Source organism: Cetorhinus maximus, unplaced genomic scaffold (genome assembly GCF_964194155.1).
Source record: "Cetorhinus maximus unplaced genomic scaffold, sCetMax3.hap1.1 HAP1_SCAFFOLD_1668, whole genome shotgun sequence".
Taxonomy (NCBI): domain Eukaryota; kingdom Metazoa; phylum Chordata; class Chondrichthyes; order Lamniformes; family Cetorhinidae; genus Cetorhinus; species Cetorhinus maximus.
In genome coordinates, this window is record NW_027597608.1 from 58,899 (window position 1) to 73,075 (window position 14,177).

General features: G+C 54.1%; 1 protein-coding gene across 1 annotated transcript in view; it reads left to right on the forward strand.

Annotated features, from left to right (window-relative positions):
- Positions 1-10,451, forward strand: part of LOC144676531 (uncharacterized) — a 45,732-nt gene extending 35,281 nt beyond the window's left edge. The window contains exons 3-4 of the mRNA XM_078536928.1: positions 6,539-6,681; positions 10,164-10,451. Coding sequence (XP_078393054.1) covers positions 6,539-6,681; positions 10,164-10,232 — 212 coding nt within the window. The 3' untranslated portion in view covers positions 10,233-10,451. The remainder of the gene's footprint in view (positions 1-6,538; positions 6,682-10,163) is intronic.
- Positions 10,452-14,177: the final 3,726 nt, after the last annotated feature.

Consider the following 14,177-nt stretch of genomic DNA (forward strand, 5'->3'; position numbering starts at 1 on the left):
CCAATGGGATTGTGGACAGTGGGAGTGAATGGGAAGGTGTTTGTGTCCATTGGGATTGTGGACAGTGGGAGTGAATGCGAAGGGTTTTGTGGACAGTGGGAGTGAATGGGAAGGGGTTTGGGTCCATTGGGATTGTGGACAATGGGAGTGAATGGGAAGTGGTTTGGGTCCATTGAAATTGTGGATAGTGGGATTGAATGGGAAGGGGTTTGGGTCCATTGGGATTGTGCACAGTGGGAGTGAATGGGAAGGGGTTTGGGTCCTTTGGTATTGTGGACAGTGGGAGTGAATGGGAAGGGTTTTGGGTCCATTACGATTTTGAACTGTGGGAGTGAATGGGAACAGGTTTGGTTCCATTGGGATTGTGGACTGTGGGAGTGAATGGGAAGGGGATTCTTTCCATCGGGATAGTGGACAGTGGGAGTGATTGGGAATGGTTTTGGGTCCATTTGAAATTTGGACATTGGGAGTGAATCGGAAGGGGTTTATGTCCATTGGGTTTGTGGACAGCGGGAGTGAATTGGAAGGGGTTTGGGCCCATTGGGATTGTGGACAGTGGGAGTGAATGGGAAGTGGTTTGGGTCCATTGGGATTGTGGACAGTGGGAGTGAATGCGAAGGGTTTTGTGGACAGTGGGAGTGAATGGGAAGTGGTTTGGTTCCATTGGGATTGTGGACAGTGGGAGTGAATGGGAAGGCGTTTGGGTCCATTGGGTTTGTGGACAGTGGGAGTGAATGGGAAGGGATTTGTGTCCATTGGGATTGTGGACAGTGGGAGTGAATGAGAAGGGGTTTGTGTCCATTGGGATTGTGGACATCGGGAGTGAATGGGAAGGGATTTGTGTCCATTGGGATTGTGGACAGTGGGAGTGAATGGGAAGGGGTTTGGGTCCATTGGATTTGTCGACAGCGTGAGTGAATGGGAAGGGGTTTGAGTCATATGGGATCGTGGACAGTGGGAGTGAATGGGAATGAGTTTGTTTCCATTGGGATTGCGGACAGTGGGAGTGAATGGGAATGAGTTTGTTTCCATTGGGATTGTGTACAGTTGGAGTGAATGGGAAGGGGTTTGGGTCCTTTGGGATTGTGGACAGTTGGAGTGAATGGGAAGGGGTTTGGGTCCATTGGGATTGTGGACAATGGGAGTGAATGGGAAGTGGTTTGGGACCATTGAAATTGCGGATAGTGGGATTGAATGGGAAGGGGTTTGTGTCCATTGGGATTGTGTACAGTGGGAGTGAATGGGAAGGGGTTTGGGTCCTTTGGTATTGTGGACAGTGGGAGTGAATGGGAAGGGGTTTGGGTCCATTACGATTGTGAACTGGGGGAGTGAATGGGAACAGGTTTGGTTCCATTGTGATTGTGGACTGTGGGAGTGAATGGGAAGGGGATTCTTTCAATCGGGATAGTGGACAGTGGGATTGATTGGGAAGGGTTTTGGGTCCATTTGAAATTTGGACATTGGGAGTGAATCGGAAGGGTTTTATGTCCATTGGGATTGTGGACAGTGGGAGTGAATGGGAAGTGGTTTAGGTCCATTGGATTTGTCGACATCGGGAGTGAATGGGAAGGGGTTTGAGTCATATGGGATCGTGAACATTGGGAGTGAATGGGAATGAGTTTGTTTCCATTGGGATTGTGAACAGTGGGAGTGAATGGGAAGGGGTTTGGGTACTTTGGGATTGTGGACAGTTGGAGTGAATGGGAAGGGGTTTGGGTCCATTGGGATTGTGGACAGTGGGAGTGAATGGGAACAGGTTTGTGTCCATTGGGATTGTGGACAGTGGGAGTTAATGGGAAGGGGATTGTTTCCAACGAGATTGTTGACAGTGGGAGTGATTTGGAAGGGTTTTGGGTCCATTGGAAATTTGGATATTGGGAGTGAATTGGAAGGAGTTTGTGTCCATTGGGATTGTGGACAGAGGGGGTGAATGCGAAGGGGTTTGGGTCCAATGGGTTTGTGGAGAGCGCGAGTGAATGGGAAGGGGTTTGGGTCCATTGGGATTGTGGACAGTGGGAGTGAATGGGAAGTGGTTTGGGTCCATTGGGATTGTGGACAGTGGGAGTGAATGGGAAGGGGTTTAGGGCCAATGGATTTGTGGACAGCGCGAGTAAATGGGAAAGGGTTTGGGTCCATTTCGATTGTGGACAGTGGGAGTGAATGGGAAGTGGTTTGTGTCCATTGGAACTGTGGACAGTGGGAGTGAATGGGAAGGGGTTTGGTTCCATTGGGATCGTGGATAGTGGGAGTGAATGGGAAGGGGTTCGAGTCTATTGGAACTTTGGAGATTGGGAGTGAATGGGAAGGGGTTTGGGTCCATTGGGATTGTGGACAGTGGGAGTGAATGGGAAGGGGATTGGGTCCATTGGGTTGTGTACACTTGGAGTGAATGGGAAGGGGTTTGGGTCCATTGGCTTTGTGTATTGCGGGAGTGAATGGAAAGGGGTTTGATTCCATTGGGATTGTGGACAGTGGAAGTGAATGGGAAGGGGTTTGGCTCCATTGGGATTGTGGACAGTGGGAGTGAATGGGAAGGGGTTTGGGTCCATTGGGATCGTGTACAGTGGGAGCGAATGGGAAGGGGTTTGGGTCCATTGGGTTTGTGTAGTGCGGGAGTGAATGGGAAGTGGTTTGGAATCATTGGGATTGTGGACAGTGGGAGTTAATGGGAACAGGTTTGCGTCCTTGTGGATTGTGGACAGTGGGAGTGAATGGAAAGGTGTTTGGGTCCATTGGGATTGTGGACAGTGGGAGTGAATGGTAATGGGTTTGGGTCCATTGGGATTGTGGACAGTGGGAGTGAGTGGGAAGTGTTTTGTGCCCATTGGGATTGTGGACAGGGGGAGTGAATGATAAGGGGTTTGGATCCATTGGGATTGTGGACAGTGGGAGTGAATGGGAAGTGGTTTGAGTCCATTGGGATTGTGGACAGTGGGAGTGAATGGGAAGGATATTGGGTCCATTGGGATGGTGGACATTGGTAGTGAATGTGAAGGGTTTTGGGTCCATTAGGATAGTGGACAGTGGGAATGAATGGTAAGGGGTTTGGTTCCAATGGGATTGTGGACAGTGGGAATGAATGGGAAGGTGTTTGGGTCCATTGGTATTGTGGACAGTGGGAGTGATTGGGAAGGGATTTGGGTCCATTGGGATTGTGTACAATGGGATTGAATCAGAAGTGGTTTGTGTCCATTGAAATTGAGGACAGTGGGAATGAATGCGAAGGGGTTTGGGTCCATTGGTATTGTGTACAGTGGGAGTGAATGGGAAGGGGTTTGGGTCCTTTGGGATTGTGGACACTGGGAGTGAATGGGAAGGGGTTTGGGTCCATTACGATTGTGAACTGTGGGAGTGAATGGGAACAGTTTTGGTTCCATTGGGATTGTGGACTGTGGGAGTGAATGGGAAGGGTTTTGGGTCCATTTGAAATTTGGACATTGGGAGTGAATCAGAAGGGGTTTATGTCCATTGGGTTTGTGGACAGCGGGAGTGAATTGGAAGGGGTTTGGGCCCATTGGGATTGTGGACAGAGGGGATGAATGGGAAGGGGTTTAGGCCCATTGGGATTGTGGACAGTTGGAGTGCATGGGAAGGGATTTGGGTCCATTGGGATTGTGGACAGTGGGAGTGAATGGGAACAGGTTTGCGTCCTTGTGGATTGTGGACAGTGGGAGTGAATGGGAAGGGGTTTGGGTCCATTGGAATTGTGGACAGTGGGAGTGAATGGTAAGGAGTTTGGGTCCATTGGGATTGTGGACAGTGGGAGTGAGTGAGAAGTGGTTTGTGCCCATTGGGATTGTGGAAAGTGGGAGTGAATGATCAGGGGTTTGTATCCATTGGGATTGTGGACAGTGGGAGTGAATGGGAATTGATTTGGCTCCATTGGGATTGTGGACAATGGGAGTGAATGGGAAGTGGTTTGGGTCCATTGAAATTGTGGACAGTGGGATTGAATGGGAAGGGGTTTGGGTCCATTGGGATTGTGTACAATGGGAGTGAATGGGAAGGGGTTTGGGTCCTTTGGTATTGTGGACAGTGGGAGTGAATGGGAAGGGGTTTGGGTACATTACGATTGTGAACTGTGGGAGTGAATGTGAACAGGTTTGGTTCCATTGGGATTGTGGACTGTGGGAGTGAATGGGAAGGGGATTGTTTCCATCGGGATTGTGGACAGTTGGAGTGATTTGGAAGGGTTTTGGGTCCATTGGAAATTTGGACATTGGGAGTGAATGGTAAGGGTTTTGGGTCCAATGGGTTTGTGGACAGCGGGAATGAATGAGAAGGGGTTTGGTTCCATTGGGATTGTGGACAGTGGGAGTGAATGGGAAGGGGTTTGGGTCCATTCAGATTGTGGACAGTGGGAGTGAATGGGAAGGGGTTTGTGTCCATTGGGATTTTGGACATTTGGAGTGAATGGCATGGGTTTTGGTTCCATTTGGATCGTGGACAGTGGGAGTGAATGGGAAGGGGTTTGGGTCTATTGGGTTTGTGGACAGTGGGATTGAATTGGAATGGGTTTGGGTCCATTGGGTTTGTGGACAGCGGGAGTGAATCGGAATGTGTTTGGGTCCATTGGGTTTGTGGACAGTGGGACTGAATGGGAAGTGTTTTGGGTCCATTGCGATCGTGGACAGTGGGAGTGAATGGGAAGGGTTTTAGGTCCATTGGGATTGTGGACAGTAGGAGTGCATGGGAAGTGGTTTGGGTCCATTGGGATTGTGGACAGTGGGTGTGAATGGGAAGGGGTTAGGGTCCATTGGGATTGTGGACACTGGGAGTGAATGGAAATCGTTTTGGGTCCATTGGGATTGTGGACAGTGCGAGTGAATGGGATGGGATTTGGGTCCATTGTTACTGTGGTCAGTGGGAGTGAATGGGAAGGGGTTTGGCTCCATTGGGATTGTGGACAGTGGTTGTGAATGGGAAGTGGTTTGGGTCCATTGGAATTGTGGAAAGCGGGAGTGAATGGGAAGGGGTTTGGGTCCATTGGGATTGTGTACTGTGGGAGTGAATGGGAGGGGGTTTGGGTCCATTGGGTTTGTGGACAGCGGGAGTGAATGGGAAGGGGTTAGCGTCCATTGGGATTGTGGACAGTGGGAGTGAATTGAAAGGGGTTTGGGTCCATTGGGATTGTGGACAGTGGGAGTGAATGGGAAGGGATTTGGGTCCATTGTTACTGTGGACAGTGGGAGTTAATGGGAAGGGGTTTGGGTCCATTGGGATTATCGACAGTGGGAGTGAATGGGAAGTGGTTCATGTCCATTGGGATAGCGGACAGTGGGAGTGAATGGGAAGGGGTTTGGGTCCATTGGGATTGTGAACATTGGGAGTGAATGGGAATTGGTTTGGGTCCATTGGGATTGTGGACAGTGGGAGTGAATGGAAAGGGGTTTGGGTCCATTGGGATTGTGGACAGTGGGATGAATGGGAAGTGGTTTGGGTCCATTGGAATTGTGGACAGTTGGAGTGAATGGTAAGCGGTTTGGGTCCATTGGAATTGTGGACAGTGGGAGTGAATGGGAAGGTGTTTGGTTCCATTGGGATTGTGGACTGTGGGAGTGAATGGGAAGCGGTTTGGGTCCATTGGGATTGTGGACAGTGGGAGTGAATGGGAAACGATTTGGGTCCATTGGGTTTGTGGGCAGTGGAAGTGAATGGGAAGGGGCTTGGGTCCATTGGGATTGTGGACAGTGGGAGTGAATGGGAAGGGGTTTGGGTCCATTGGGATTGTGGACAGTGGGAGTGAACACGAAGGGGTTTGGGTCCATTGGGATTGCGGACAGTGGGAGTGAATGGGAAGGGATTTGGGTCCATTGTTACTGTGGACAGTGGGAGTTAATGGGAAGGGGTTTGGGTCCATTGGGATTATCGACAGTGGGAGTGAATGGGAAGTGGTTCATGTCCATTGGGATAGCGGACAGTGGGAGTGAATGGGAAGGCGTTTGGGTCCATTGGGCTTGTGAACATTGGGAGTGAATGGGAATTGGTTTGGGTCCATTGGGATTGTGGACAGTGGGAGTGAATGGGAAGGGGTTTGGGTCCATTGGGATTGTGGACAGTGGGATGAATGGGAAGTGGTTTGGGTCCATTGGAATTGTGGACAGTTGGAGTGAATGTTAAGCGGTTTGGGTCCATTGGAATTGTTGACAGTGGGAGTGAATGGGAAGGTGTTTGGTTCCATTGGGTTTGTGGACAGTGGGAGTGAATGGGAAGCGGTTTGGGTCCATTGGGATTGTGGACAGTGGGAGTGAATGGGAAGCGGTTTGGGTCCATTGGATTTGTGGGCCGTGGGAGTGAATGGGAAGGGGCTTGGGTCCATTGGGATTGTGGACAGTGGGAGTGAACGGGAAGGGGTTTGGGTCCATTGGGATTGTGGACAGTGGGAGTGAACGCGAAGGGGTTTGGGTCCATTGGGATTGCGGACAGTGGGAGTGAATGGGAAGTTGTGTTTGCTGTGGAGTTTCCCTCAGGCCAATGTCGATTTGGGTGTCTCGGTTTTCCCAGCGTTCAATCACCTTCGTGTCCCATTCATTTGCAGTCGAGCAGGCTGAGAACACTCTGGCCGTCGGTGTCTCCGTTGCCATGGCGATGGCGTTGATCCTGCTCGTGCTCTTTGGTCTGGTTCTGTGCCTTCACTGGGAGAACAGGAGGCAGCGGTGGAGGGCCGCGCGAGAGAAGCAGGTGAGCGAAAACCCTTCCGCGGCGTCTCGGGGTACCTGGACCCCACCCACGGCCAGTTTCAGAGCTGCCAGGCATGCCCTGGTACCAGGCGGCTGGTGCCTTGGGTGTCCCTTTACACATTGTGCCAGCTTCCTGGCACTTCCCATCCAGTAAACCGTCCCAAAGGGCTTCACCGGAGGGTGACCAAACCAGGCGTGACTCTGAGTCACAGTAAGTGGTTATGAGGGACAGGGGGCCAAAAGCTCAGTCAAGGAGCTTCTTCAAGGAGGACAAAGAGAGAGAGGGAGAGAGGCGGAGAGGGTGAGGGAGGGAATTCAAGGGCTCAGGGTCCCAGGCAGCTGAAGGCACGGCCGCCAATGGCGGAGTGATGGGAATCGGGAGATGCTCAAGAGGCCGGAATTGGAGGAGCGCAGGGATCTTGGAGGGTTGTAGGGGCTGGAGGAGGTTACAGAGATAGGGACGGTTGTAGGGGCTGGAGGAGGTTACAGAGATAGGGAGGGTTGTAGGGGCTGGAAGAGGTTACAGAGATAGGGAGGGTTGTAGTGGCTGGAGGAGGTTACAGAGATAGGGAGGGTTGTAGGGGCTGGAGGAGTTTACAGAGATAGGGCTGTAGGGACTGGAGGAGGTTACAGAGATAGGGAGGATTGTAGGGGCTGGAGGAGGTTACAGACATAGGGAGGGTTGTAGGGGCTGTAGGAGGTTACAGAGATGGGGGGGTTGTAGGGGATAGAGGAGGGTGCAGAGATAGGGAGGATTGTAGGGGCTGGAGGAGGTTACAGAGATAGGGAGGTTGTAGGTGCTGGAGGAGGTTACAGAGATTGGGAGGATGTAGGGGCTGGAGGAGGTTACAGAGATGGGGGTGCTGTAGGGGCTGGAGGAGGTTACAGAGATAGGGAGGGAACAGAGAAAGGGAGGGGTTGTCGGGGCTGTAGGAGGTTAGAGAGATAGGGAGGGTTTGAGGGATTGGAGGTGGTTACAGAGTTAGGGATGGTTGTAGGATCTGGAGGAGGTTACAGAGATAGAGAGGGTTGTAGAGGCTGGAGGAGCTTACAGAGATAGGGAGGGTGGTAGGGGCTGCAGGAGGTTGCAGAGATAAGAAGGGTTGTAGGGGCTGGAGGAGGTTACAGAGATAGGGAGGGTTGTAGGGGCTGGAGGAGGTTACAGAGATAGGGAGGGTTGTAGGGACTGGAGGAGGTTACAGAGAGAGTGAAGGTTGTAGGGGCTGGAGGAGGTGACAGAGATAGGGAGGGTTGTAGGGGCTGTAGGAGGTTACAGAGATGGGGGGGCTGTAGGGGCTGGAGGAGGTTACAGAGTTGGGAGGGAACAGAGAAAGGGAGGGGTTGTCGGGGCTGTAGGAGGCTAGAGAGATAGGGAGGGTTTGAGGGATTGGAGGTGGTTACAGAGTTAGGGATGGTTGTAGGATCTGGAGGAGGTTACAGAGATAGAGAGGGTTGTAGAGGCTGGAGGAGCTTACAGAGATAGGGAGGGTGGTAGGGGCTGCAGGAGGTTGCAGAGATAGGGAGGGTTGGAGGGACTGGAGGAGTTTACAGAGATAGGGAGGGTTGTCGGGGCTGGAGGAGGTTACAGAGATGGGGAGTGTTGTCGGGGCTGGAGGAGGTTACAGAGGTAGGGAAAATTTTACAGGCTGGAGGAAGTTACAGAGATAGGGAGGGTTGTAGGGACTGGAGGAGGTAGCAGAGTTAGGGAGGGTTGTAGGGTCTGGAGGAGGTTACAGAGATAGGGAGGGTTGTAGAGACTGGAGGAGGTTACAGAGATAGGGAGGGGTGTAGGGTGGTGGAGGTTACAGAGATAGGGAGAGTTTTAGGGATGGGAGGAGTTTACAGAGATAGGGAGGGTTGTAGGGGCTGGAGGAGTTTATAGAGATAGGGAGCGTTGTAGGGACTGGAGGAGGTTACAGAGATAGGGACGATTGTAGTGACTGGAGGAGGTTTCAGAGACAGGGAGGGTTGTAGGGACTGGAGGAGGTTACAGAGATAGGGAGGGTTGTAGGGACTGGAGGAGGTTACAGAGATAGGGAGGATTGTAGTGACTGGAGGAGGTTACAGAGATAGGGAGGGTTGTAGGGACTGGAGTAGTCTAGAGAAATAGGGACATTTGTAGGTGTTGGAGGAGGTTACAGAGATAGGGAGTGTAGCAAGTGGAGGAGGTTGCAGAGATACGGAGGGTTGTAGAGGCTCGAGGAGGTTACAGAGATAGAGAGGGTTGTAGGGACTGGAGGACACTGCAGAGATAGGGAGGCTTGTAGGGACTGGAGGAGGTTACAGAGATGGGGAGGGTTGTCGGGGCTGGAGGACGTTACAGAGATAGGGAAAATTTTACAGGCTGGAGGAAGTTACAGAGTTAGGGAGAGTTGTAGGGGCTGGAGAAGGTTACAGATATAGGGAGAGTTGTAGGGACTGGAGGAGGTTTCAGAGATCGGGAGGGTTGTAGGGGCTGGAGAAGGTTACAGATATAGGGAGAGTTGTAGGGACTGGAGGAGGTTACAGAGATAGGGAGGGTTGTAGGAACTGGAGGATGTTACAGTGATAGGGAGGGTTATAGGGGCTGGAGGAGGTTACAGAGATAGGGAGGGTTGTAGGGGCTGGAGGAGGTTACAGAGATAGGGAGGGGTGTAGAAGCTGGAGGAGGTTACAGAGATAGGGAGGTGTGTAGGAGCTGGAGGAGGTTACAGAGATAGGGAGGTGTGTAGGAGCTGGAGGAGGTTACAGAGATAGGGAGGGGTGTAGGGGCTGGAGGAGGTTACAGAGATAGGGAGGGTTGTAGGGGCTGGAGGAGGTTACAGAGATAGGGAGGTGTGTAGGAGCTGGAGGAGGTTACAGAGATAGGGAGGTGTGTAGGGGCTGGAGGAGCTGAGAGGGATAGGGAGGGTTGTAGTGGCTGGAGTTGTTTAGAAGCATAGGGAGGTGTGTAGGGGCTGGAGGGTGTGAGTGGGATAGGGAGGTGTGTAGGGGCTGGAGGGTGTGAGTCGGATAGGGAGGGGTGTAGGGGCTGGAGGAGGTGAGAGGGATAGTGAGGTGTGTAGGGGCTGGAGGAGGTGAGAGGGATAGTGAGGTGTATAAGGGCTGGAGGAGGTGAGAGGGATAGGGCGGGTTGTTGGTGTTGGAGGAGCTGAGAGGGATAGGCTGGGAATGAGCAATTCAGGAGGTTTAGTATTTGGGAATGGAGGCTTTGTTGAGTGGGGGTCGGTGAGGTTGAGGGATGACGCGTGAAGGTGACTCGGGAGGTGCAGACAGTGTGGCCGCCCCCTGTCTGTGGGGCTGATGTTTCCAGAGGGTGGGGAGATGTGAGTCTGCTCCCCAGTTGCTTTGCGAAGCCAAGTCTGGAGCCGCCGGAGGCACATTCGCGAGGGCTTCAGCAGTCGAACAGCTGTGATGGAGGTGGGGGGGGGCGGTGGGTGAACCAACATTCATTTATCTGCCACTCGTGCTCTGCCTAACCTCTGGTGGTTCCCTGTTTTTCAGGAGACCTGCATCCCTGAGGATCTCGACGCCCCACCCAGTCGACCTCCTGCGCCCCAGCGAACCCTCTGAGGCCCGTGGGCAGGCTGAGGTGGGAAAGCTATTCCCAGGTTCCCCCAGGCTTCCGGACCGCCCCTGCTCATCCGGCCTGTCCCCTCCAAACACCATCCCACTGGCCCGCGCCCATGAGGCTGTTTCATTCCCAATGTTTCCCTTCCTGTCCCCAGCGATTCTCTGATATCATCCATGTCCATCCGGTCAAACACCATTAAAGTTTGCAGTTGAATTGCTGGTCTGGTCTTTCACTCTCGCTGCCTCACAGAGCAGGTCATCAGCTTCCAACGCTCTCCGGGTCCACGTCGAGGGTAACGAACGAGGAAGAGAGTTTCTCCCCGATCCCTCGATCCCACCCGCCCACCTTCTCCCCGATCCCTCGATCCCACCCGGTCACCTTCTCCCCGATCCCTCGATCCCACCCGGTCACCTTCTCCCCGATCCCTCGATCCCACCCGCCCACCTTCTCCCCGATCCCTCGATCCCACCCGCCCACCTTCTCCCCGATCCCTCGATCCCACCCGCCCACCTTCTCCCCGATCCCACCCGCCCGCCTTCTCCCCGATCGCTCGATCCCACCTTCTCCCCGGTCCCTCGATCCCACCTTCTCCCCGATCCCTCGATCCCACCTTCTCCCCGATCCCTCGATCCCACCTTCTCCCCGATCCCTCGATCCCACCCGTCCACCTTCTCCCCGATCCCTCGATTCCACCCGCCCACCTTCTCCCCGATCCCTCGATCCTACCCGCCCACCTTCTCCCCGATCCCTCGATCCCACCTTCTCCCCGATCCCTCGATCCCACCCGCCCACCTTCTCCCAGATCCCTCGATCCCACCCGCCCACCTTCTCCCCGATCCCTCGATCCCACCTTCTCCCTGATCCCTCGATCCCACCCGCCCATCTTCTCCCCGATCCCTCGATCCCACCCGCCCACCTTCTCCCCGATCCCTCGATCCCACCCGCCCACCTTCTCCCCGATCCCTCGATCCCCCCCCCGCCCATCTTCTCCCCGATCCCTCGATCCCCCCCCGCCCACTTTCTCCCCGATCCCTCGATCCCACCTTCTCCCTTATCCCTCGATCCCACCTTCTCCCCGATCTCTCAATCCTACCCGCCCACCTTCTCCCTTATCCCTCGATCCCACCTTCTCCCTGATCCCTCGATCCCACCCGCCCACCTTCTCCCCGATCCCTCGATTCCACCTTCTCCCCAATCCCTCGATCCCACCTTCTCCCCGATCCCTCGATCCCACCCGCCCACCTTCTCCCCGATCCCCCCCGCCCACCTTCTCCCCGATCCCTCGATCCCACCTTCTCCCCGATCCCTCGATCCCACCTTCTCCCCGATCCCTCGATCCCACCTTCTCCCCGATCCCCTGATCCCACCCTCCCACCTTCTCCCCGATCACTCGATCCCTCGATCCCACCATCTCCCCGATCCCTCAACACTGAGAGGAGAGGGAGTAGGTGAAAGGTGTAAAGGTTGTAGGGTCTGGAGACTGAGAAGAGAGAGAGGGAGGGAACGCTGTGGGGATGGAGGGATGCAGCAGGGAGTGACAGAGAGATTGAGGAGTGTGACGGGGGGAAAGAGTGGGAGAGAGAGCTCGAGGAGGGAGGGAGCAGTTTGGGGGCAAACCTTCGGGGTGAGAGAGTGAGAAAGAGAGAGAAGGGAGAGAGTGAGAGGGATAAAGGGGTATCGAGTGTCCGGAGAGGGATAGAGAGGAGGGTCGGTGGTGAGAGGAAGGGGAAGAGAGAGTTTGAGAAGCCGCTCGCAGCGGAGTGGGAGAGTTCAGGGCTGGGGGAGAGAGAGCAGAGAGAGAGCAGAGAGAGAGTGAGAGTGAGAGAGAGAGAGCAGAGAGAGAGAGAGAGTGAGAGAGAGAGAGCAGAGAGGGAGAGAGAGTAGAGAGAGAGTGAGAGAGAGAGAGCAGAGAGAGAGACAGAGAGTGAGAGTGAGAGAGAGAGAGAGAGAGAGCAGAGAGAGAGAGAGAGAGAGCAGAGAGAGAGAGAGAGTGAGAGAGAGAGAGTGAGAGAGAGAGAGAACAGAGAGAGAGCAGAGAGAGAGAGAGTGAGAGAGAGAGAGTGAGAGAGAGAGAGAGAGAGAGAGCAGAGAGAGAGAGAGAGCAGAGAGAGAGAGTGAGAGAGAGAGAGAGAGAGCAGAGAGAGAGAGAGCGAGAGAGTGAGAGAGAGAGAGAGTGAGAGAGAGAGAGAGCAGAGAGAGAGCAGAGAGAGAGAGAGAGCAGAGAGAGAGACAGAGAGAGCGAGGAGTTTGGAGGGAGGGAAAGATCAGAGTGAGGGAGGGACAGAGTGCGTGGGGAAAGAGAAATGGAGAGCAGCGGGGAGCGAGAGGAATAGAGCAGGAGAAGAGAGAGAGCGGGAGAGAGCGAGAGAGATGAGGGAGAGAAAACAGAGAGAGAGTGAGCAGGAGAGAGAGTGAGAGTGTGAGTGAATGCTAGCGAATGGAGAGAGAGAGAGAGACAGAGTGGGAGAACGGAGAGAGAGAGAGACAGAGTGGGGAGAACGGAGAGAGAGAGAAACAGAGTGGGGAGAACGGAGAGAGAGAGAGACAGAGTGGGGAGAACGGAGAGAGAGAGAGACAGAGTGGGGAGAACGGAGAGAGAGAGAGACAGAGTGGGGAGAACGGAGAGAGAGAGAGACAGAGTGGGGAGAACGGAGAGAGAGAGAGACAGAGTGGGGAGAACGGAGAGAGAGAGAGACAGAGTGGGGAGAACGGAGAGAGAGAGAAACAGAGTGGGGAGAACGGAGAGAGAGAGAGACAGAGTGGGGAGAACGGAGAGAGAGAGAGACAGAGTGGGGAGAACGGAGAGAGAGAGAAACAGAGTGGGGAGAACGGAGAGAGAGAGAGACAGAGTGGGAGAACGGAGAGAGAGAGAGACAGACAGAGTGGGGAGAACGGAGAGAGAGAGAGACAGAGTGGGGAGAACGGAGAGAGAGAGAAACAGAGTGTGGAGAATGGAGAGAGAGAGAGACAGAGTGGGGAGAATGGAGAGAGAGAGAGACAGAGAGGAGCAGGGGGTGAGAGAGAGACAGAGTGGGGAGAATGGAGAGAGAGAGAGACAGAGTGGGAGAACGGAGAGAGAGAGACAGACAGAGTGGGGAGAACGGAGAGAGAGAGAGACAGAGTGGGGAGAACGGAGAGAGAGAGAAACAGAGTGGGGAGAACGGAGAGAGAGAGAGACAGAGTGGGGAGAACGGAGAGAGAGAGAGACAGAGTGGGGAGAACGGAGAGAGAGAGAGACAGAGTGGGGAGAACGGAGAGAGAGAGAGACAGAGTGGGGAGAACGGAGAGAGAGAGAGACAGAGTGGGGAGAACGGAGAGAGAGAGAGACAGAGTGGGGAGAACGGAGAGAGAGAGAAACAGAGTGGGGAGAACGGAGAGAGAGAGAGACAGAGTGGGGAGAACGGAGAGAGAGAGAGACAGAGTGGGGAGAACGGAGAGAGAGAGAGACAGAGTGGGGAGAACGGAGAGAGAGAGAGACAGAGTGGGGAGAACGGAGAGAGAGAGAGACAGAGTGGGGAGAACGGAGAGAGAGAGAGACAGAGTGGGGAGAACGGAGAGAGAGAGAGACAGAGTGGGGAGAACGGAGAGAGAGAGAGACAGAGTGGGGAGAACGGAGAGAGAGAGAAACAGAGTGGGGAGAACGGAGAGAGAGAGAGACAGAGTGGGGAGAACGGAGAGAGAGAGAAACAGAGTGGGGAGAACGGAGAGAGAGAGAGACAGAGTGGGGAGAACGGAGAGAGAGAGAGACAGAGTGGGGAGAACGGAGAGAGAGAGAAACAGAGTGGGGAGAACGGAGAGAGAGAGAGACAGAGTGGGGAGAATGGAGAGAGAGAGAGACAGAGAGGAGCAGGGGTGAGAGAGAGACAGAGTGGGGAGAATGGAGAGAGAGAGAGACAGAGTGGGAGAACGAGAGAGAGAGAGAGGACAGAGTGGGGAGAATGGAG